We start from the raw sequence: 25,607 nt of genomic DNA on the forward strand, positions 1-25,607 counted from the left end.
CGTCAGCATCTGTGGCGTTTACTCTGATGACAATAGTTCCATTTAGAGCGTTCTCAGGCAATGTACTGAGTATTCGTCTTGGGTGCAGATGGGACGGTTGTCATTAACATCAAGAACCAGTAACAGTGATATTCAAGGTGCCTGACTTAGGTGGATTCCCTCCGTCTAGCGCTGTAAGTAATAGCATAATGTTTGTGTTTTGCTCTCTATCCAATGGCTTCTGCAAATTAAAATGTATTTTGTACCTTCACCACTATCAATTACTGTAGTTCAATGGCATTTTGACCTAACTTATACAAACGAACAGAATTGGTCAAACATCTACGTCTCGCGGTCTGAAGTTCGAATCGCGCACCTGGAAATGTATTTTCTGCATTTCTAGATACTGATCTTTTCGGGAAATAGGAGAGTGATCATTTATATCCGTTATTTCTACGCTGACGTAGTGTATTTCAAGGGATATTTCAACTGCGAATTTGAGTTTTTCAAGCATGCATTATTGCCATCACAGAGCTCCTCTCTGTCGATACTTTTATGAACATACAAGACGCATTGTTCTGATTACGTGGAAAAGAGCGTCCTTAGATCCAGAAACATACGAAACCGTCTCTCCACCAAAGTACTGACGTCAAGACCCAAATCCTTAGCAACATTTCCAACAACGGACCCCTCTTTCACCTCCTCTGGAATAGAGTACCTTATCTGTGCTGAAACCTCCCCAAGCAGAGCAGCAAAGAGAAATACAGAAAACCCGCAGTACTCCCATCTGCGCCTTTGTCCTCCGTCTCCCATTGTAAAAACAACCAAACACAGATCCCCAAATTGACAATCCTTATGATCGAGCGGCCAACTCGTTATGATCCATACTCAAACATTCTTCAGCAAGAAAACCATACAAAAGATCTCTGTTCAGCATAGCACGTCTTGTTTGATGTCCGCACCACTCTCTCTGTATGCGTCTAAAAAAAAACAGCCAGAGAGGGCAAGGCCTATTTACAAAATACCACAACGTCAGTCTCCTTGTGTTACACTGACACCCTGCGTACCTAGGTTTGGTTACCACATCTACATGAAAGATTAAACTGTTAAGAGATTCCATGTGAAGATATGTAAAAACACTGCCACTTATACTTTAGTACCAGCTAAACATGTGAAAGGATGAATGCGAAAACCAATGTATTGCCTCACTAGACCGAAGTGTATATGGCAAAAAAACAAACTATTTAGGAACGGTAGTGGATGACTTACCAACCTCAAAACCCCCGAATAGAATTCAGCACCACTGCAGTGGACAGCTATTTTTTCGGATAATTTCAAATAACCTTCCCATTACGCACGGACAACACATTCCAATAAACATGGGAGACATTTCAACAAATAACTCATCTTTACTGATATAAAGTTAGGACAGAACAAAAAAAAAACAGACACTATAAATATTGTAAAAGCTTGAAAGAGCAACTCTTAAAACAGCTCTCCTCTCCAGAGAGCTCTTCTGTGTTCAGTAGCACTAGAGTATTCCCATTGCTGCCCGGGACATAGTAGAACACTATACTCATTCTGGGTCCAACTAACATGTACCGTTTGTCTCCGGATTTGTACTGGATGCTGTGACACAGTGTCCTCGTTATTCGTATCTTGTAAATACTTGGAGGAATAGTCTGTGGGTTTGGAGCACTGCATTACAACCAAACGATGATGCTGATGACAAAAGCGTTGAAACTGACCCCAAAGTAATGATCAAATAAAATGTAACGCTGTTCTCCTCTCGTCTTTTACTGAGCTTTTACATCAGAAGCTACAAAAGCCTCTTTGGGCTCCACAACCTTGATAATCACAGTAGCTGTTGCTGACAGTGAAACGTTCCATTGTCTTTTACCAGTATGACCAGTTTATGCTCAGCCTCGTTGTCTCTGTGAATAGACCGAAGTGTCCTTATCTGTCGTTAGTGCTGACTGGATATAAGATCACTGGAGCGTTGTCGTTCTGATCCAGAATATACACGTTAACTGTGACGTTACTGCTTTTTAACGGAGTTCCAGAGTCTGTAGCTACAACTTGGAATTGGAACGTTTTCAGAGTTTCAAAGTCAAAGCTTTTCAGTGCGGAGATATGGCCATTATCAGAATTTATATTCAGGGAAGATGCCATATCATTCTGTGTCCCTTCTCTTACTATGTGATATGAAATCGCAGCATTTTCATTCAAGTCTTTATCACAAGCGCTTACAGAGAATATTGCTCTGCCAGGGGCGTTATTTTCCACTAAGTACAGCTCAAGGGGGTTTTGGGAGAATTCTGGACTGTTATCGTTCACATCTGATATCTGGACGCTCAGAGTTTTGAATGTGGACAGAGGAGGCTGACCACAGTCAGTGGCTGTTATTGTGATGTCATAATGGGACACGAATTCTCTGTCTAAACGTCCCTTTGTGACAATGGAAAACACATTGTCCTTAAATGAAGGTTTTAATTCAAATGGCACGTTGTCTGTTATTGTAGATATGACATTACCATTAATCCCAGAATCTTTATCTGTCACACTAACTAGAGAAATAACAGTTCCTGGTTTTGAATCTTCACCTATTGTATTGGAGAGGGATGTTACATCAATCTCTGGTTTATTATCATTCACATCTACTACCTTTATAATAACTCTACAGTCAACAGTCAGAGGAGGCTGACCTTTATCAGACGCCTGTACATTTAATCGGTAAACCTCATTTTCCTCAAAGTCAACTTCACCTTTCACTTTAATCTCACCAGTAACGCTGTCCAACTGGAAAATGTCATATACTTTACGTTTCACTGCTCTTCCCAGAGAGTATTCTACCGCACCATTTAAACCGGCATCAGCATCAGACGCATTAACAGCGGTAACAATTGTGCCAATTGGGGAATTCTCCTTTAAAGAAACGGAATATATGTCTTGATTAAAAACAGGTCGATTATCATTGGTGTCCAGAACTATGACAGTTACATTAAGTAAACCTGACTTCGGTGGATTACCTCCATCGACTGCAGTCAACAATAATTCATGCTTGCAATTTTGCTCTCTGTCAAGTGGCTTACTTAAAACTAAAAACAGAAGTTTATCCTCCTCCCCATTGTCTTTCACTTCTAAATCAAAATGATCATTCTGGCTCAACCTGTACACACGGACAGCATTGATTTCAATGTCTAAATCACGCGCTGTCTGGAGTTCAAAGCGTGCCCCCGTGAGGGTATTCTCAGCTATTTGCAACTGTACGTCGTTTTCAGCAAAACTGGGCGAGTGGTCATTAACATCCGTTATTTCTACCCCGATATAGTGAATTTCTAGAGGATTTTCAACAACGATTTTCAGGTCCATCAAGCAAGCGCCATTGCCACCACAGAGCTCCTCTCGGTCCATATTTTTATGAACATACAAGACGCCATTGTTCTGATTTACGTGGAAAAGAGCGTCCTTAGATCCAGAAACAATACGAAACCGTCTCTCCACCAAAGTACCTCACTCAAGACCCAATCCTTAGCAACATTTCCAACAAAAGATCCCTCTTTCACCTCCTCTGGAATAGAGTACCTATCTGTGCTGAACCTGCTCTTCGAAGCCACAGCAGCAGAGAAAACGCACAGCAACCCAACAGTACTCCCATCTCGCCTTGTCTTCCATCTCCATCGTTAGACGAAAAGTAAGCACAATCCTCAATGAAAAAACACAATCCTAACGATCAGATGACCAACTCATGATGATCCATACCGATTCAATGCCCCGCACTAAAACGAACACAGCAATTATCTGTCCAACGAACACGTCCTGCTCGTATGTCCGCACTGCTATCGTCTGTGGAACAAAACAGCGCGAGAAGGGCAGGGCCTGACCTATAAAAACAGTCTCCTAGTACTACACGACACCATGTGGTTCGGTATTGCGTTTTCCATGACCATATTAACTTGATTTGTTGTCTGTTTTCCATGCCATAACTACGTAGCAGCAATGAAGGAATGAGAACATGTAATAGGAAAGAGAGATGGACATTATACACTTAAGCGAAGATAAATACAGCAAATGAGCTGGATTACAGCAACACCAATGGACAGCGACCGCTTCAACAACCTCACTTCTATTAAGCGCTTAAAGTCATCCAATGAACGAGAAAAAATATATATAATCGATGACCAAAAAGATACTTACATACAGGATATTTAAATGTTGAAATCTTAGACAGTTTCTACTCCAGAAGCTTCCTCCTGTGTTCAGGTATCACTAGAGTATTCCCATTGCTTCCCGGGACTATAGTAGAACCTATACTCATTCTGGGTCAACTAACATGTATCCGATTGTCTCCTGATCTGTACTGGATGCTGTGGCACGATGTCCCGTCGTTATTCACATCTTGTAATACTTGAGAATAGTCTGTGGGTTTGAGCACTGCATTACAATCAACACGATGATACTGATGAGAAAAGCGTTGAAACTGACCCCAAAGTAATGATCAAATAAATGTAAACGCTGTTCTCCTCCTCGTCTTTACTGAACTTTAACATCAAAAGCTGCAAAAGCCTCTTTGGGCTCCACAACCTTGATAATCACAGTAGCTGTTGCTGACAGTGAAACCTTCCCATGTCCTTTTACTAGATGACAGTTTATGCTCAGCCTCGTCTGTCTCTGTGAATGATCGAAGTGTCCTTATCTGTCCCGTATAGCGGTCCAAAGCAAAGAGACTGTGGTCAGTAACTTCCTGCAGTGAAAATAATAACAGCGTTATATCTATATCAGCGTCATAGGCTCTCACTTTAGTCACCAAATGGCCTGCTCACATTGCGGGGAATCTCCTCCACACCTTCAGCAGAACCGTTAGCGCTGACTGGATACAAGATCACTGGAGCGTTGTCGTTCTGATCCAGAATGAAAACGTTTATTGTGACGTTTCTGCTTAGAGACGGAGTCCCAGAGTCTGTAGCTACAACTTGGAAATGGAACGTTTTGAGGGTTTCGAAATTAAAGCTTTTGAGCGCGGCAATATCTCCATTATCAGCATTGATATTGAGGAAAGATGCCATATCATTCTGTGTTCCTTCACCTCTAACTATGTGATATGAAATCGCAGCATTTTCATGTAAGTCTTCATCAGTGGCGCTCACAGAGAATATAGATGCACCAGGAGCGTTATTTTCCACTAAGTACAGCTGAAGGGGGTTTTGGGAGAATTCTGGACTGTTATCGTTCACATCTGATATCTGGATGCTCAGAGTTTTGAATGTGGACAGAGGAGGCTGACCACAGTCAGTGGCTGTTATTGTGATGTCATAACCAGACACTAGCTCTCGATCTAAACGCTGTTTGGTCACTAAGGAATACATATTATCTTCATATGACGGTTTTAACTCAAACGGTACATTGTTGGAGATGCTGCACAAAACTTTACCATTGATACCTGAGTCTTTATCTGTCACACTAATGAGCGAAATAACTGTTCCTGGTTTTGAATCTTCTGAAACGACATTGGACAGCGATGTCACTTCTACTTCTGGTTGGTTATCATTAACATCAATTATCTTTATAATTGCTCTGCATTCCACAGTTAAGGGAGGTTGTCCTTTGTCTGAAGCCTGTACATCTAGTTTATAAACTTCTGTGTCCTCGAAGTCCACCTCACCTTTAACTTGAATTTCTCCTGTTAGGCTATCCAGTTCAAAAATATCGTATACTTTACGCTTTAGGTTTCTGCCTAAAGTGTACTCCAACTCGCCGTTTGAACCCTCATCTAGATCAGTGGCATTTACCCTAACAACCACAGTACCAAGTGCGGCATTTTCCCGTAGTCTCACTGAATAGGTGTCTTGACTACAAACAGGACGGTTATCATTCGAATCAAGCACATTAATAGTGACGTTGACAGTCGCTGATCTTGGTGGACGACCTCCATCAACTGCAGTAACAAGTAATCTGTGTTTGGTTTTGAGCTCTCTATCCAAAGCTTTTTTCAAGACTAAGAAAGGTATTTTGTCTTCATCGTCTCTAATCTCAATTTCAAAATGATCGTTCTGACTTAATTTATACAAACGGACAGAGTTTAACGCTATATCTGGATCCCGTGCAGCCTGGATTTGGAAGCGCGTCCCTAGCATGGTATGTTCCGCTATTTCCAAATACTGCTCATTTCCAGGAAAAATAGGAGAGTGGTCATTGACGTCGGTGATTTCGACACCTACATAATGAATTTCTAAAGGGTTTTCAACAACCATTTTCAGGTTTATCAAACATGCAATATTGCCATCACAGAGCTCCTCTCTGTCGATTTTCTTGTGAACATACAAGACGCCATTGTTCTGATTTACGTGGAAAAGAGCGTCCTTTGATCCAGAAACAATACGAAACCGTCTCTCCACCAAAGTACTGACGTCAAGACCCAAATCCTTAGCAACATTTCCAACAACAGATCCCTCTTTACCTTCCTCTGGAGATAGAGTACCTTATCTGTGCTGAACTGCTCTCCGAAGCACAGCAGAAGAGAGAAACGCACAGCAACCCACCAGTACTCCCATTGCGCCTTTGTCTTCATCTCCATCGTTAGACAGAAAAGTAAGCACAATCCTCAATGAAAAAACACAATCTAATGATCAGATGACCAACTCAGATGATCCATAACGAAATGCAATGTTTAGGCAGAAAAATAATCACATTATTTCTGAATATCATAGCACGTCTGTTGTGACGTCCGCACAGCTCTCTCTGCATTTGGGACAAAACAACCACAGAGGAGGGCAGAGCCTAATATACAAACACCAGATAGTCAGTCATTCTCCTTGTGTGACACCGACACCATGCGACCGAACTATTGCTTGCCACGAGTACAACAAGGCTCTAGAATGATTGTACATTACTGTATGAGCATCGCAAAAGTACCAGCGCAATATTATAGTTACAGGCGTGGGATGAGGAAAGGTTGGGGGAGTACATGGAGGGGATTAGGAAAAAAATGGATTGGATGACTACATATGTAAAAGACTGACATAGTAATACCTCGATTGCAAGGAAAGCAATTACTTTGTAAATCAGCACCACAGCGAGTGGACAGCTACCGCATGAACGAGTTCATTTCTCCATTACGCACAGAAAATCAGTTTGTAGACAGGGTGTTAACTAATGATCTTGTTTGGGCCTGGTCTTATGACTATAACTATTTGAGAGAGGTCATCATAACTCATGCATATAACCGCAAAACAAAACAGACATTAGGCACGGAATTCAGCACAACCAGGGTCGACAGCAACCGTTCATCATCAGTCACACATTTCATTACGCACGATAATTCTCTTAAAAATAACCAGCAATATGCTTTCAAAGTTTAATGCTTAGAAACAGCTCTTACCTCTCCAGAAGCTCTCCTCCTTGTGTCAGGTAGCACAAGAGTATTTCCATTGCTGCCCGGGACAATAGTAGAACCTATACTCATTCGGGTCCAACTAACATGTACGTTTGTCTCCGGATCTGTACTGAATGCTGTGGCAAGTGTCCGTCGTTATTCACATCTTGTAAATACTTGGAGGAATAGTCTGTGGGTTGGGAGCACTGCATTACAATCAACACGATGATGCTGACGAGAAAAAGCGCTGAAACGACCCCAAGTAATGATCAAATAAAATGTAACGCTGTTCTCCTCCTCGTCTTTTACTGAACTTTCACTCAGAAGCAGCAAAAGCCTCTTTGGGCTCCACAACTTGATAATAACAGTAGCTGTTGCTGACAGTGAAAACGTTCCATTGTCTTTTACTAGTATGACCAGTTTATTGCTCCTCGTCTGTCTCTGTGAATGACCGAAGTGTCCGTTATCTGTCCTGTATAGGCGTCCAAAAGCAAAGAGACTGTGGTCAGTAACTTCCTGCAGTGAAAATAATAACCAGCCGTTATATCCTATATCAGCGTCATAGGCTCTCACTTTAGTTACCAAATGGCCTGCGTTCACATTGCGGGGAATCTCCTCCACACATTCAGCAGAACCGTTAGCGCTGACTGGATACAAGATCACTGGAGCGTTGTCGTTCTGATCCAGAATGAACACGTTGACTGTGACGTTACTGCTTAGTGACGGAGTTCCAGAGTCCGTAGCTACAACTTGGAATTGGAAAGTTTTGAGGATTTCGAAGTCAAAGCTTTTGAGCGCGGAGATATGGCCATTATCAGAATTGATGTTCAGAAAAGATGCCATATCATTCTGTGTCCCTTCTCCTCTTACTATGTGATATGAAATCGCAGCATTTTCATTCAAGTCTTTATCAGAGGCGCTTACAGAGAATATCGATGCACCAGGGACGTTATTTTCCACTAAGTACAGCTCAAGCGAGTTTTGGGAGAATTCGGGACTGTTATCGTTTACATCTGATATCTGGACGCYYAGAGTTTTGAATGTGGACAGAGGAGGCTGACCACAGTCAGTGGCTGTTATTGTGATGTCATAATGGGACACGAGTTCTCTGTCTAAACGTCCCTTTGTGACTATAGAATACACGTTATCCTTATATGAGGGTTTTAATTCAAATGGCACGTTTTCAGTTATACTGGAAATAACTTTTCCGTTAATACCAGAGTCTTGATCTGTCACACTGATGAGAGATATAACAGTTCCAGGTTTAGAATCTTCAGACACTGTATTAGAGAGTGATGTAACCTCTATTTGTGGTCTGTTGTCGTTCACGTCTTGTATCTTTACAATAACTCTGCAATCAGTTGTCATTGGAGGCTGGCCCTTATCAGACGCCTGTACATTTAGACTGTACATCTCATTTTCTTCAAAATCTACCGGGCCTCTCACCTTAATTTCCCCAGTAATGCTATCCAATAGGAAAATATCATGTACTCTCCGCTTTAAATTTCTACCGAGAGTATATTCCACCACGCCATTTGACCCATGGTCTGCATCGGTTGCATTAATTCTAACTACAAACYTACCGATATCAGCATTTTCTTGTAATGTAACTGAATAGACGTCCTGACTACATACAGGCTGATTATCATTTGCGTCAAGGACTGTGACAGTTATGTTCAGAGTACCTGATCTCGGTGGATTCCCCCCATCCAATGCTGTCAATAGTAATGAATGTTTGGTCTTCTGTTCCCTGTCCAAGGCTTTCTGTAAAATTAAAAACGGGATTGTATCCCCTTCCCCACTATCTCTCAGTTCTATATCGAAATGTTCATTTTGATTTAACTTATAGGAACGTATAGAATTAATTCCGGAGTCGAAATCACGCGCAGGCTGGAGTTCAAATCGAGCTCCTGGAGGTTTATTTTCAGCTATCTCTATGTGTAGATTTTTCTCAGAGAAACTTGGCGAGTGGTCATTTACATCCGTTATCTCTAAACCTACATAGTGGACTTCAAGCGGGTTTTCAACGACGATTTTCAGGTCTATCACGCAAGCTACCTTGCCGCTACAAATCCCTTCTCTGTCGATATTCTTGTGAACATATAAGACGCCATTGTTCTGATTTACCTGGAAAAGAGCGTCCTTAGATCCAGAAACAATACGAAACCGTCTCTCCACCAAAGTACTGACGTCAAGAACCAAATCCTTAGCAACATTTCCAACCCAACAGATCCTCATGGTTCACCTCTCCGATCTCGTGGAATAGAATGTACTCTGATCTTGTCGCTGAAACCTTTGCATCTTCCTGAAGTCCAGACAACAATGCTAGAGATGATAACGTCACCATGCACACCTCACCAGTACTCCCCAATCTGTCGCGCCTTTGTCTTCCATTCCCATGTTTAGATCAGATAAAGTAGCACATTTCCTCAATGACAAAATACACATACTATAACAGATGGCCAACTCGTTCTGTCCATACTGGAGTTCAATGGTCAGACCGAAATAAAAGACGATTTCTCTAACATAGCGCACGTCTGTTCTGACGTCCGCCCCACTCTCTCTGTATTGTGTGGAACAAAAACAACTCAGAGAAGGGACAGCGGCCTAATCTACAAGCACCAGTCTCCTTGTGATTACAACTGACACACTGTGGTCCGGATTCTGGTATCGACAACAACTAGATAGGCACCGAGAGAGTTATCAACGTACGTTTTGCGTCAGACCAACAAAAAACCACCAACTCCAGTAAATTGTCCTTAAGAATGTCTAGTATGAAGAGAATGTGGCGTAGATGTGAGCAAAAGAGATAGAGACTGAATTGAAGGACTACAGCAGAAGAACATGTAATAAACCTGAGGTTACAGTAAGTTAGCCTAGCAGTATAATGCTCTCACCAGCTAAACTAATCGGTGAGCTGGTAGTTCGCACATGGCCAGCATCCGCTGCTGCAAAGAGGTTGCGTTAGCCACGGAACAAAACATGCTAATATATTAATTATGAGGTGCAAAACTCTTACCTCTACAGAAGCCTTCTTCCTGTGTTCTGAAGAACCACTAGAGTATTCCCATTGCTGCCCGGGACAATAGTAGAACCTATACTCATTCCGGTCCAACTACATGTACCGATTGTCTCCGGATCTGTACTGGATGCCTGTGGCACAGTGTCCCGTCGTTATCACATCTTGTAAATACTTGGAGGAATAGTCTGTGGTGTTTGGAGCACTGCATTACAATCAACACGACGATACTGATGAGAAAAAGGTTGAAACAGCCCAAAGTAATGATCAAATAAAATGTAACGCTGTCTCCTCTTCGTCATTTACTTCGCCTTTAACATCAGAAGCTGCAAAAGCCTCTTTGGGCTCCACAGCATTAATATTCACAGTAGCTGTTGCTGAGAGTGAAAACGTTCCATTGTCTTTTACCAGTATGACCAGTTTATGCTCAGCCTCGTCTGTCTCTGTGAATGACCGAAGTGTCCTTATCTGTCCGTATAGCGGTGCCAAAGCAAAGAGACTGTGGTCAGTAACTTCCTGCAGTGAAAATAATAACCAGACCGTTATATCCTATATCAGCGTCAAGGCTCTCACTTTAGTCACCAAATGGCCTGCGTTCACATTGCGGGGAATCTCCTCCACACCTTCAGCAGAACCGTTAGCGCTGACTGGATACAATATCACTGGAGCGTTGTCGTTCTGATCCAGAATGAACACGTTGACTGTGACGTCACTGCTTAGAGACGGAGTTCCAGAGTCTGTAGCTGCAACTTGGAATTTGAATGTTTTCAAAGTTTCAAAGTCAAAGCTTTTGAGCGCGGAGATATGGCCATTATCAGAATTGATATTTAAAAAAGATGCCATATCATTCTGTGTCCCTTCACCTCTAACAATGTGATATGAAATCGCGGCGTTTTCATTCAAGTCTTTATCAGAAGCGCTTACAGAGAATATGGATGCACCAGGAGCGTTATTTTCCACTAAGTAGAGCTCAAGCGAGTTTTGGGAGAATTCGGGACTGTTATCGTTTACATCTGATATCTGGACGCCTATAGTTTTGAATGTGGACAGAGGAGGCTGACCACAGTCAGTGGCTGTTATTGTGATGTCATAATGGGACACGAGTTCACGATCCAAGCGTTGTTTGGTCACTAAAGAATACATATTATCTTGGTATGAGGGCTTTAATTCGAAAGGTACGTCGTCTGAAAGACCGCACAAAACTTTACAATTAATACCAGAGTCTTTATCTGTCACACTAATTAGAGAAATAATAGTTCCTGGTTTTGAATCTTCTGACACCATACTAGAGAGGGACGTCACCTCTATTTCGGGTTTATTGTCGTTTAAATCGAGTATCTTTATAATGACTCTACAATCCGTACTCATTGGGGGCTGCCCTTTGTCAGTGGCATGGACGTCTAGTTTATATGTATCAATGTCCTCGAAGTCAACGTAACCTTTAACACGAATTGCACCTGTAGCTTTATCTAAACTAAATACATCATATATCTTGGGAAGAAGTTCACTACCAAATAAATATTCAACGTCACCATTGGAACCGTCGTCCAAATCTGTTGCCTTAACGTTGAGTACAATAGTTCCGGGTTGGACATTTTCAGGCAATGTGACCGAGTATACCTCATGACTAAATACAGGATTGTTGTCATTCGAATCGAGAACAGTGATAGTGACATTAAGAGTCCCTGACCTCTGTGGACTTCCACCATCGACTGCAGTTAAAACTAGTCTGTGTTCAGATTGTTTCTCTCTATCCAAGGGTTTTTGTAAAACTAAGAATGGAATTTTATCTTCTCCTCTTTCTCTTATTTGCAAATCAAAATGTTCATTGTGACTCAATTTATAGACACGTACTGCATTAACGCCAACATCAGGATCACGCGCGGCTGGTAACTGGAGTCGCTTGCCAGAAAGAGTAGATTCCGAAATATCAACTAGTTTGTCTTTCTCTTGGAAATTGGGCGAGTTATCATTGACGTCCGTGATTTCTATTCCGGCGTAATGTATTTCTAACGGATTTTCAACAACCATTTTCAGGTTTATCAAACATGCAATATTGCCATCACAGAGCTCCTCTCTGTCGATATTCTTATGAACATACAAGACGCCATTGTTCTGATTTACCTGGAAAATATCTTCTTTAGATCCAGAAACAATACGAAACCGTCTCTCCACCAAAGTACTGACGTCAAGACCCAAATCCTTAGCAACATTTCCAACAACAGATCCCTCTTTCACCTCCTCTGGAATAGAGTACCTTTCTGTGCTGAAACCTGCTCTCCGAAGCACAGCAGCAAGAGAAACGCACAGTAACCCACCAGTACTCAATCTGCGCCTTTGTCTTCCATCTCCATCGTTAATATAGAAACAAATAAGAAAATAAGCACGATCAATATGAAAGAATGCAATCCTGAGGATCAGATGGCCAACTCGTAATGATTCATAAAGAATCTAATGTTTTAGTCAGCGAATAAAAAATACAAAATCTAAATCTGACTATCACATCACGTCTTGTTCCAATCTCCGCAATACTCTCTCTGTATGTGTGGAACAAAACAGACCAGAGAGGGGACTAGTCTAAAAAGTACCAGACATTCTCCTTGTGTTACACTGACACCACGTGGTCCGTGATTCTGGTAATCACAACAACTACATAACCCCAGAGAGTTGTTATCAATTGTTTACGTTTAGGATCCAAACCAATAAAAATGTAACATTCCAGCAAAATTAACCATCAAAGAACGAGTAAAGGTGAAGATGGAAGATGGATAGATATGGGAGGTGGAGGAAGAAACTGAATTGAAAAAGTGACAGCAAAAGAACAGATAAAAAAAACCGAGGTAGTAGCCTAGCATGCTAAGCAGTGAGTTGTGATAATTCAGCACCATGGACAGTGATTGACACGGCTGGTTTGCACAGACAAAACATGATAACAAAGAACAAATTCCCTCAAAACATGTCTCTTTATCTGACTTAACAAGGCAGAAAATTATAGAGAACAGATCTTACCTCTCCAGAAGCTCTCCTCCTGTGTTCAGGTAGCACTAGAGTATTTCCATTGCTGCCCGGGACAATAGTAGAACCTATACTCATTCTGGGTCCAACTAACATGTACCGTTTGGTCTCCGGATCTGTACTGGATGCTGTGGCACACGTGTCCCGTCGTTATTCACATCTTGTAAATACTTGTAGGAGAAAGTCTGTGGGTTTGGAGCACTGCATTACAATCAACACAAACGATACTGATGAGAAAAAGCGTTGAAACTGACCCAAAGTAATGATCAAATAAAATGTAACGCTGTTCTCCTCTTTCGTCTTTAATGAACTTTTAAACATCAGAAGCTGCAAAAGCCTCTTTGGGCTCCAACAACCTTTAATCACAGTAGCTGTGCTGGACAGTGAAACGTTCCCATTGTCTTTTACAAGTAGGACCAGTTTATTCTCAGCCTCGTCTGTCTCTGTGAATGACCGAAGTGTCCTTTATCTGTCCTGTATAGCGGTCCAAAGCAAAGAGACTGTGGTCAGTAACTTCCTGCAGTGAAAATAATAACCAGCCGTTATATCCTATATCAGCGTCATAGGCTCCTCACTTTAGTCACCAAATGGCCTGCGTTCACATTGCGGGAATCTCTCCACACCTTCAGCAGAACCGTTAGCGCTGACTGGATACAAGATCACTGGAGCGTTGTCGTTCTGATCCAGAATGAACACGTTCACTGTGACGTTGGTGCTTAGTGACGGAGTTCCAGAGTCTGTAGCTACAACTTGGAATTGGAACGTTTTTAAAGTTTCAAAGTCAAAGCTTTTTTGCGCGGAAATATCTCCATTATCAGAATTGATATTCAGAAAAGATGCCAAATCATTCTGTGTCCCTTCTCCTCTAACTATGTGATATGAAATCGCAGAATTTTCATTCAAGTCTTTATCAGTGGCGCTCACAGAGAATATCGATGCACCAGGGGCGTTATTTTCCACTAAGTACAGCTGAAGAGGGGTTTGGGAGAATTCTGGACTGTTATCGTTCACATCTGATATCTGGACGCTCAGAGTTTTGAATGTGGACAGAGGAGGCTGACCACAGTCTGTGGCTGTTATTGTGATGTCATAACCAGACACTAGCTCTCGATCTAAACGCTGCTTGGTCACTAAAGAATACATATTATCTTGGTATGAGGGTTTTAACTCAAACGGTACAGTATCTGACAGACCACACAACACCTTTCCATTTATACCCGAGTCCTTATCTGTAACACTAATAAGAGAAACAACAGTTCCAGGTTTTGCATCTTCCGGAACTAAATTAGAGAGGGATGTCACCTCTATATCTGGTTTGTTGTCATTTACATCTGTTATCTTAATGATAACTCTACAGCTCACAGTCATGGGAGGCTGTCCTTTATCCGAAGCCTGCACGTCAAGTCTATACACTTCTGTCGATTCAAAGTCGACCTCTCCTTTGACTCGAATTTCTCCAGTGACACCGTCTAAATGAAACGCCTCGTAAACGTTACGATTAAGATCTCTGCCGAGAGTATATTCAACATCACCATTGACACCCTCGTCCAAGTCAACAGCTTGTACTTGTATCACAACAGTGTTGACGGATACATTTTCCTCCAGTGTTACAGTGTACACCTCCTGACTAAATACAGGTCGGTTGTCGTTTATGTCTAGCACTGTGACCGTCAAATTAAGATTGGCTGATCTCGGCGGAGTCCCTCCATCGATTGCTGTCAGTAATAATCTGTGCTCACATTTCTGCTCTCTATCCAGCGTTTTCTGTAGAACTAAAAAGGGTACCTTTTCATCACCTCTATCTCTAACTTCCAGTTCAAAATGAGCGTTTTGACTTAACTTGTACAAGCGAATGGAATTAATCCCAGAGTCAAGATCACGCGCAGCTGGCAGTTGGAAATGCGATCCAGCGTGTGTGCTCTCCGAAATGTCCAGCCCTTTTGCTATCTCTGGGAAACTGGGAGAATTATCATTCACATCGGTAATTTCTACACCAACGTAATGGATTTCTAGAGGGTTTTCAACAACCATTTTCAGGTCAATCAAGCAGGCGCTATTACCATCACAGAGCTCCTCTCTGTCGATATTCTTATGAACATACAAGACGCCATTGTTCTGATTTACCTGGAAAAGAGCGTCCTTAGATCCAGAAACAATACGAAACCGTCTCTCCACCAAAGTACTGACGTCAAGACCNTGTTCTGATTTACCTGGAAAAGAGCGTCCTTAGATCCAGAAACAATACGAAACCGTCTCTCCACCAAAGTACTGACGTCAAGACCCAAATCCTTAAAAACATTTCCAACAATGGATCCCTCTTTCACCTCCTCTGGAATAGAGTACCTTATCTGTGCTGAAACCTGCTCTCCGACGCACAGCAGAAGAGAGAAACGCACAGCAACCCAGCAGTACTCCCATCTGCGCCTTTGTCTTCCATCTCCCATCGTTAGACAGAAAAGTAAGCACAATCCTCAATGACAAAAGAAATATCTTAATTATCAGATGACCAACTCATAATAATCCGTAACGAATCCAACGTTTCAGCACTGTAAAGGAATACAACTATTCTCTGACTATCACATCACGTCTTGTTCCGATGTCTGCAATACTCTCTCTGTATGTGTGGAACAAAACAGACCAGAGAAGGGGCCTAGTCTACAAAGTATCAGACAATCTCCTTGTGTTACACTGACACCCTGTGGTCCGTGATTCTGGTATTCACAAACACTACATACGCTCCGAGGGAGCGATACTCGTTGTTTACGTGTTGCATCAAACCCAACAAATATACCAATTACAATCCAAATCGACCATCATAAGAACGAATAAAGGTGAAGATGGATAGATATGGGAGGTGGAGGAAAACACTGAATTGAAGGAGTACAACGCAAAAGAACAGATAATAAACCCGAGGTAGTAGCCTAGCATGCTAAGCAGTGAGTTTGTGGTAATTCGGCACCATGGACAGCGACCACCACAGCGAGTTTGCACACTCGGACATTATGCAGAGACAAAACGACAAGCAACACATTCATCCAAAACATCTCTCTTTATCCAACTTAATAGGCAGTAAAGAATTGAGAGATAGTTCTTACCTCTACAGAAGCTCTCTTCCTGTGTTCTGAGGGAACCACTAGAGTATTCCCATTGCTGCCCGGGACTATAGTCGAACCTATACTCATTCTGGGTCCAACTAACATGTACCGWTTGTCTCCGGATCTGTACTGGATGCTGTGGCACAGTGTCCCGTCGTTATTCRCATCTTGTAAATACTTGGAGGAATAGTCTGTGGGTTTGGAGCACTGCATTACAATCAACACGATGAAACTGATGAGAAAAAGCGTTGAAACTGAACCCAAAGTAATGATCAAATAAAATGTAACGCTGTTCTCCTCCTCGTCTTTTACTGAACTTTTAACATCAGAAGCTACAAAAGCCTCTTTGGGCTCCACAACCTTGATAATCACAGTAGCTGTTGCTGASAGTGAAACGTTCCCATTGTCTTTTACCAGTATGACCAGTTTATGCTCAGCCTCGTCTGTCTCTGTGAATGATCGAAGTGTCCTTATCTGTCCTGTATAGCGGTCCAAAGCAAAGAGACTGTGGTCAGTAACTTCCTGCAGTGAAAATAATAACCAGCCGTTATATCCTATATCAGCGTCATAGGCTCTCACTTTAGTCACCAAATGGCCTGCGTTCACATTGCGGGGAATCTCCTCCACACCTTCAGCAGAACCGTTAGCGCTGACTGGATACAAGATCACTGGAGCGTTGTCGTTCTGATCCAGAATGAACACGTTCACTGTGACGTTGCTGCTTAGAGACGGAGTCCCAGAGTCTTTGGCAATGATGCAGAACTGGAACGTTTTGAGGGTTTCAAAGTCAAAGCTCTTTAGTGCGTAAATGGTACCGTTGCCTTCGTTTATGTTTAGGAAGGATGTCACGCTTTGCCCAGTGCTCCCACGGTCCAGAGAATATAAAACGGCTGCGTTTTCACCATCATCAACATCAGACGCGCTTACTGAGAAAATGGGCATACCGGGCTTATTGTTTTCAACGACATAAAATGTATATGGGTTTTCAGTGAATAGCGGACTATTGTCGTTAACATCTACTACCTCCACTTGAATGACTTTAGTTGACGCCAGAGGAGGGGTTCCTAAGTCTTTAGCCGTGATTGTAATATCATACCGAGGCACCGACTCTTTATCAAGGTAATCATTGGTGACTAACGAAAAGAAATGTCCATCAAGAGAAGGCTTCAGAACAAACGGTAAATCCTCCGGTAAAGAACAGACTACCTGTCCGTTTAGACCGGAGTCCAGGTCGTTCATCCCCATCAGAGCCACCACGGTTCCGGGAGTTGCGTCCTCTGGTATCCGGCTCGACAGAGAGGTGACGTCAATCTCAGGCCTGTTGTCGTTCACGTCTTCCACTCTGACGAACACGTTGCAGTGCGTGGAAAGAGATACCGCTCCCTTGTCCGAGGCCAATATCTTCATCTCATACACCTGCTTCTCCTCGAAATCAAGGCCTCCCTTCACTTTTAGCTCCCCCGTTTTGCTGTCCAACTCAAATGGGTCAGCAGCCGTACCTCTGAATTTACTTCGCAAAGAATACTCCACCTCGCCATTCACGCCTTCATCCGAATCAGAGGCATTAACTCGCAATAGAAATGTACCTTTAGGTACGTTTTCTTTTACGGTCACGGTATATTTCTGCTTATCACACACAGGAGTATTGTCGTTTACATCAGACACAGTAACTGTAACATTAAGAGTTCCCGATTTCGGTGGCTTGCCTCCATCTAAGGCCGTTAACGTCAAATCATATCGGGCTATGTGTTCCCTATCCAAAGGTCTTTGTAAAATCAAAAACGGAATTTTGCCATCCTCGCCAAAGTCCTCAATTTCTACTCGAAAATATTGATTCTGGCTCAATTTATATGATTGCAAAGAATATACGCCAGTATCTGGGTCGTGAGCTCCTTCCAACTGGAGTCGGGCTCCGGTGGTAGCAGACTCTAGTATCTCTAAGTTATAGGTTTCATCTGGAAAGGTAGGGGAGTTATCATTTACATCCATTATCTCGACTGTGACTTGGTGCATTTCTAGCGGATTCTCTATCACCGCTTTCAAGTTGATGAAACACGGCGCGGATTTTACGCACATTTCCTCTCGGTCTACTCTGTGGTTCACTAGCAAAGCGCCATCTCTCTGGTTTACCTGGAAGAGGTCCTGCTTTGTTCCAGACACGATACGAAGATTCCGGTCCGCTAGTCTCGACGTGTCGAATCCCAGGTCGTTAGCTATATTCCCAACTGCCGTTCCGACTTTTAATTCCTCTTGAATGGAGTATCGTATCTGCGCTGAGATTCCTTTCAAATKAAGAAAAATAAGAGCAAAATTACAAAATGCCAATCCGCTTAGCCACCGTCTTTTTCGGTTTTGCATCGCCATTGTTTGGCAGAAAAACTAGAGGCCTAACGCAGAACTGACAGGATCTTAAATAACACAAGTGATTTCCGTTTCATAGGATCCCACTATAACTGTTTGTTATTTCCATCGTTTAGCCATTTAATAGCGCTATTTAACATCCGTCTTAAAGCTGCTGTGTCTTGGCAGCTACTGAATACCTCACCGCTTCAAGAACCGTGTTATCACGCGCCTCTATAACGCGCTCATGATGTAAAAGCGCCACCATGCGTCTGAGCACGGTGTGGTTCTGAATGTTCAATAACCTGTAGGCCAACATATTATGAAGTAAAATGAGCTCTTCGTGAATTCCAACACAACCACAGGTGCTCTTAGAGGGGAATTGTAATTTAAAAGCAAAAGGAAAAATTATTACCACAAATGGTTAGCCTACTAAGTGGCATTCAAAAAAATCAAAGTCCAGGCACTCGTGTGGGTTTGAAAGTTAAAAAAGTATTTATTGTATGGGCTAAGTCATTATTACAATACACCAACGAGTATCGGCTAACGCCTTCATCACTGTGTCTGATATCATGATGCATGTCGTGGATGGCATGCCCTGGCTTGGAAGTACTTTAGAATTGAATCGAACAAGCTTTCCATTACAGATCAACCTAATTGTACCACTTCTTACAATATACATTATTTATTTTATACTTTGAGTAGGGGGTAGCCTCTTTATACCACGACTTTAAGAAGTCAATCACTGTTCTTAAAATTCAAATAATAGCCAAATTTACATCTAAATGTCATATGACAAGAAATATAGTCAGTAAGTCACAATGTTACAATCGCTGTAATGTCACTTAACTTCCCTAGGTTTGTTGTGTTGTTCTAGACAGGGCTATTAGCGCCACCTGTCATGTTCCACTTTTGCAAGGGTAAACAGCGACACCCTATGGCTGTGAGTGGTAGGTTCAGTAGAGCCAATTGACTGTCTTCTTGTGTGATAGTATGGTAACTGGCTGCATGGCTGAACACTAAATGCTGACAAGAACATAGCAGTCTAAACAACCCAAATTTACGGACAGAATGACCCCGACACACACACACACACACACACACACACACACACACACACACACACACACACACACACACACACNACACACACACACACACACACACACACACACACTGGTGTCTGCATTTCTCTCGCTCCTCTATTCTCCTCTATTTTGTCCCTCGCTCTCCAACACTGCCATTTCCAAGAGTACTGCAATGACATGTGTATTCTGCTATTCTGAAACGGCCAGTTAACGATTGTATCCTTATTTTCAACAACACTGCTGAATTTAAATGTTAAATCACTGCACTGAAAGCTCTGCAGATGATATATGCGTTACCCGGATGCTGCAACGCGAGCTGAGGCTTGTCACAATATCAAATTACAGGCTGCTTCAGAGCACACCACCAGCCCCTGCAGCTCGTTGCCCTGGCAACTGAGCTCCGAGAGGCAGGTCGCTGTCCTTGGTGCTGAAAGAAAGCAGGCCCGGGCGGAGAAAKAAAAAAGGGAGAGGGATGAAGGGGCAATGCCTGCGGTAGACAATGAAATCTACGGGTATGTTTTCTCTTTCACGCTTCTCCTAATTTSTCCTCATTTATGTTACAAGGTTTGTGTAAAATATTCCTCAATTGTCCACTCTCTTATATCCCCCCTCCTCTCCGCTTAGATTTTGCACATTAAGAGACATACTGCCGTCGCCTGGATACAGGGAGAGTGAGTCCCGCTATTGTTTGGCCAAAGGAAGATAAATATGTGCTTCTGTAACTCAATGCAAGGTTTCAGCACAGTATAGGCCTAGATGTTTGATGGCCTTGCTATTCATGTATGAAACTAAAACCATACACAACCTTCCCAATCTACCAAAGACTTACCTTAAACCCCCATAACGCACCATTCTGGGACCTGTGGTTCTATCCTGCACTACCCCACCTTCACTTCCCCCTCTGTCACTCGATCCCTGTCCTAAGCATCAAGCCCTCCCCTGTGTGTGAATGCTCATATGTGGCAATCAGGAGGCAGATACAGAGGCAGTGTGGATGGAGGCACCGTGGGCCTGCTGTGTGATGATGTCACAGAGGATAGAACACAAGGATATTGACTAGTGTTTGATGTGCTTGAAGAGGCTTTAAATTACAATGCATGTAAAGTATGTGGACACCTATTCGTTCCAAAATCATGGGCATTAATATGGAGTTGACCCCCCTTTGCTGCTATAACAGCCTCCACTCTTCTGGGAAGGCTTTCCACTATATGTGGGAACATTGCTGCAGGGACTTGCATTTGGACGACGGTTACTGATGTTGGGCGATTAGACCTGGCTCACAGTCGGAGTTCAAATTCATCGCAAAGGTGTTCGATGGGGTTGAGGTCAGAGTTCTGTGCAGGCCAGTCAAGTTATTCCACACCGATCTCGGCAAACCATTTCTGTATGGACCTCACTTTGTGCACGGTGGCATTGTCATGCTGAAACAGGAAAGGGTTGCCACGAAGTTGGAAGCACAGAATCGTCTAGAATATCATTGTATGCTGTGGCGTTAAGATTTCCCTTCACAGCAACTAAGGGGCCTAGCCTGAACCATGAAAAACAGCCCCAGACTATTATGCCTCCTCCACCAAACTTTACAGTTGGCACTATGCATTCAGGCAGGTAGCGTTCTCCTGGCATACGCCAAACCCAGATTCGTCCATCAGACTGCAAGATGGTGAAGCGTGATTCATCACTCAAGAGAACGCGTTTCCACTGCTCCAGAGTCCAATGGCGGCGAGCTTTACACCACTCCAGCCGACACTTGGCATTGCGCATGGTGATCTACGGCTTGTTTGAGGCTGCTCGGCCATGGAAACCCATTTCATGAAGCTCCCGACAAACACTTCTTGTGCTGACGTTGTTTCCAGAGGCAGTTTGGAACTCGGTAGTGAGTGTTGNACCCAGATTCGTGAGAATCCCAAGAGAACGCGTTTCCACTGCTCCAGAGTCCAATGGCGGCGAGCTTTACACCACTCCAGCCGACACTTGGCATTGCGCATGGTGATCTACGGCTTGTTTGAGGCTGCTCGGCCATGGAAACCCATTTCATGAAGCTCCCGACAAACACTTCTTGTGCTGACGTTGTTTCCAGAGGCAGTTTGGAACTCGGTAGTGAGTGTTGGAACTAAGGACAGACCTGAGCTCTTCAGTAAGGCACTGTCAATGTTTGTCTATGGAGATTGCTTAGCTGTGTGCTCAATTTTATACACCTGCCAGCAATGAGTGTGGTTGAAATTGCCGAATCCACTTATTTGAAATATACTTTTGTATATTTAGTGTTTGAAGGATTACCATCTAGTTTGGTTGAGTAAGAGGAGAACCACACATGCTCATGTAGAGTGAGGAGAGACGCTCAAAGTGAGGTATTCTGCAATTGGCCTGTGATCTTCGCTTCTGGCTGTGTGTTCTTAGCGTGTTAGTGGCTCACAGCAACACAGCAGCAGTGTAGCGGTATTTAGGCAGCATAGGCAGGGTGGGAGTATCCATCTGGGTCAGGAGGAGGGAGACGGGACACTGTGGAATACAGCCCTAAGTGGCAACCTCCTCAAGACATTCACACTGCACCAGTTAACACCAACTCAAGCCAGTCATTCACACCGCACCAGTTCACACCAACTCAAGCCAGTCATTCACACCGGACCAGTTCACACCAACTCAAGCCAGTCATTCACACCGCACCAGTTAACAACTCAAAAGCATCTCCTTTCATAGCTTTTATTCACATTTCACAAGCAGAACATCCAGACACAGATAAATGATTTATCAGGACATTTTGTAGTAACATCACATCACATGACATTTTTTYTTTTTTWAAWKWAWWRRAAAAAAAGCTAAGTGTGTCACGCGCTGTCGAGTCTGTCCTATGGGTCACGCATGACCTCATCTCTTAGTAGGAATGATCTCATCTCACAGGCATCCCTGTCCGCCCAAACACATACACACACCTAGACTCGCCAACACCTAGACACACACGCAACTAGACACRCATGCACCCAAATACACGCAAATGCACTTAAACCAAAAGTAGAAACCCGTGCAAACAAAGGCAGCAGCAGGAGAATATAAACCAGGTCATGAGATGACTCTGTCACTCAAGACTCTATAACCCAGAAAACAGAGACAATTCTGTCAATCACATAACCACATGCCCTTTGACCTTGGAGAGACATCCTGTTTGCTGACACAGAGGAATGAGTTGTATTAACACCAATCAAGTGCACATGGAAAACCCAAGACACAGTACCGTGATACCATGTCGTTGTTCAAAAACACAGCACAGGAACACGGGCCTACGTGTAATTGGCTCTGGCAGAGTTCAGGCTAATACAGTTCAGCTTGCTGTAAATATCCTCTGTGAATAAAACTTTGTCATGATATCTCCCATCACATTATCTGTAAGCCCTTTGCACTCATCCTGTCTTAGCGTATGAACATGCACTTCCCTATTGCAGCACAACGATGCAATTATAGATTATTTTACAGGCCTTCCACATGACAAGATCACAATTTCATACCACTGATAACGTTACGTTTCTCCTGTAGAGCGTAAAGATACAGGTTGCGGGTTCCCGTTGTTTCCTTTGCTTGCTTGTTTTTCTCACATGTAGAACAGCAATTACAACGCACAGAGATGTTAACAGCTGGAGCACTCACAGTACAATTAGCTTTCCTCAAGGCGGGCCCCAGATGTGATGTTTTAATTAAGTCAGAAACAGAGACCATGGCCTCAGCAGCCAGGGGAGAGCAGATTGGCTAGCATGCTACCGTCGCTACGCTAACTGGGCATTAAGAGTCATTAGATTCAACAGAATCAGGTTGATACTCTTACTCACCAGCCTGTTGGCCACTGCTAAATCACACTGGTGACTGTGAAAACACAAACACGGAATATAGACACACACACATGCACACACGGGCGCAAGCGCAAGCGCACACACACACACACACACACACACACACACACACACACAACAGCACACACACACACACACACACACACACACACACACACACACACACCTATATCAGTGCCATCTCTAAGACTAAAAAGAAGGAAACAGCTCTGTCCTATCCTGTCTGAGAAAGGAAGGCGTAGTTAAAAATAGGCGCGACCATTCCGTTCCTCCCACGGGCATGTTTCTCTTCCTGACATGAATAACTGGGTGTTTCATAAGCAGCGGGTAAGTGCCCTACATAAAAGCTATGTCCTCCTCAGTCAGCACCTTAAACCAGCAGCAGGCCAGGGGCCTGTGAGGAGGAGACATGCACTCCGTTCTGAAGCACAGTGCTGATCATCTACCTGAACCATGCATGTCTCTATACCACACAGTCAAGGGGACGCAGCATTCCTACTCTCAGCAGTCTGTTATGTAGCTACCCTCTCTGTGTCGTTACTATTGGCCACGTGGGACAGTAACACACACATAATCACACACACCTCTCTCTTTGTCCAACCACATTACCGTAATAGTATTCGCTACACGATTTGTGTGGTTGCACATTAACATTCGCCCTACACAGCAGCAACGCAAGCAGCATCAGGACCACTGTGGCCCATCTTGGAAAAGGAGTCAAGGACAGGGTCACATACTGTATGGTCATGACCTGTCTCTCTCACTCTAAATCTACCCTGCCACTATGTGGTGAATAGCAGAATAAACATCAATGAAATAAATAGCAAGTTAGCTATGAACTCGTTTTGCTATTAGCAGAAATAGGCCCAGCCTTCTCAGAGCATAGCAAACATCACCATGCATGCGTTGTTGACAGTAAGGAGATTCGATTATCTGGCCCGGGTTACCCGGGTGGGAGGAGTTTGTATCCAGTGAAAAGCGTTTGCATTCGTTTTGGAACCGGCCTGTCTCATGGGCGTGAGCCAGGTTCACCGTTCAAAGCCCAGGGCAGACGTCGGCTCAAATCAAAAGAGACGTAGCCTAGGCTAGGTTAAGTAAGTGGAATGAGGAGTAGGATTCTGTGTTTTCATATGGGAAAGAGATGTGAAAATGCTGTTCATTGACCCCATCTCAGCGTTCAACACAATAGTGCCCACAAAGCTCATCACTAAGCTAAGGACCCTGGGACTAAACACCTCCCTCTGCAACTGGATCCTGGACTTCCTGGCGGGCCGCCCCCAGGTGGTAAGGGTAGGCAACAACACATCTGCCACGCTGATCCTGAAACACTGGGGTCCTTCATAGATGCGTGCTTAGACCCCTCCTGTACTCCCTGTTCACCCATGACTGCGTGGTCAAGCATGACTCCAACACCATCATTAAGTTTACTGATGACACAACAGTAGTAGGCCTGATCACCAACAACGATGAGAGAGCCTATAGGGAGGAGGTCAGAGACCTGGCAGTGTGGTGCCAGGAAAACAACCTCTCCCTCAACTTGAGCAAGACAAAGGAGCTGATCGTGGACTACAGGAAAAGGAGGGCYGAACAGGCCCCCATTCACATTGACGGGGCTGTAGTGGAGCGGGTCGAGAGTTTCAAGTTTGTTGGTGTCCACATCACCAACAAACTATCATGGTCCAAACACACCAAGACAGTCATGAAGAGGGCACGATGACACCTTTTCCCCCTCAGGAGACTGAAAAGATTTGGCATGGGTCCCCAGATCCTCAAAAATGTATTCAGCTGCACCATCGAGAGCATCCTTACCGGTTGCATCACCGCCTGGTATGGCAACTGCTCGGCATCCGACCATAAGGC

General features: G+C 43.5%; 1 protein-coding gene and 4 pseudogenes across 1 annotated transcript; all 5 read right to left on the reverse strand.

Annotated features, from left to right (window-relative positions):
* Positions 1–1,430: 1,430 nt before the first annotated feature.
* On the reverse strand, positions 1,431–3,660 carry LOC111965469 (protocadherin alpha-7-like; annotated as a pseudogene).
* A 553-nt stretch (positions 3,661–4,213) lies between these two features.
* LOC111965470 (protocadherin alpha-3-like) lies at positions 4,214–6,553 on the reverse strand (annotated as a pseudogene).
* A 780-nt stretch (positions 6,554–7,333) lies between these two features.
* LOC111965471 (protocadherin alpha-13-like) lies at positions 7,334–9,589 on the reverse strand (annotated as a pseudogene).
* A 783-nt stretch (positions 9,590–10,372) lies between these two features.
* Positions 10,373–13,463, reverse strand: LOC111965472 (protocadherin alpha-7-like; annotated as a pseudogene).
* A 413-nt stretch (positions 13,464–13,876) lies between these two features.
* Positions 13,877–19,394, reverse strand: LOC111965474 (uncharacterized). The gene is made up of 5 exons (XM_070444138.1): positions 19,355–19,394; positions 18,611–18,762; positions 16,817–18,103; positions 16,558–16,687; positions 13,877–15,595 (listed from the first exon to the last, which is right to left on the reverse strand). The coding sequence occupies exons 1-5, from the start codon at positions 19,392–19,394 to the stop codon at positions 13,962–13,964; spliced, it is 3,243 nt and encodes a 1,080-aa protein (XP_070300239.1). The 3' UTR covers positions 13,877–13,961.
* Between the last annotated feature and the right edge of the window lie 6,213 nt (positions 19,395–25,607).

Source organism: Salvelinus sp. IW2-2015, linkage group LG6.2 (assembly GCF_002910315.2).
Source record: "Salvelinus sp. IW2-2015 linkage group LG6.2, ASM291031v2, whole genome shotgun sequence".
Lineage (NCBI taxonomy): Eukaryota > Metazoa > Chordata > Actinopteri > Salmoniformes > Salmonidae > Salvelinus > Salvelinus sp. IW2-2015.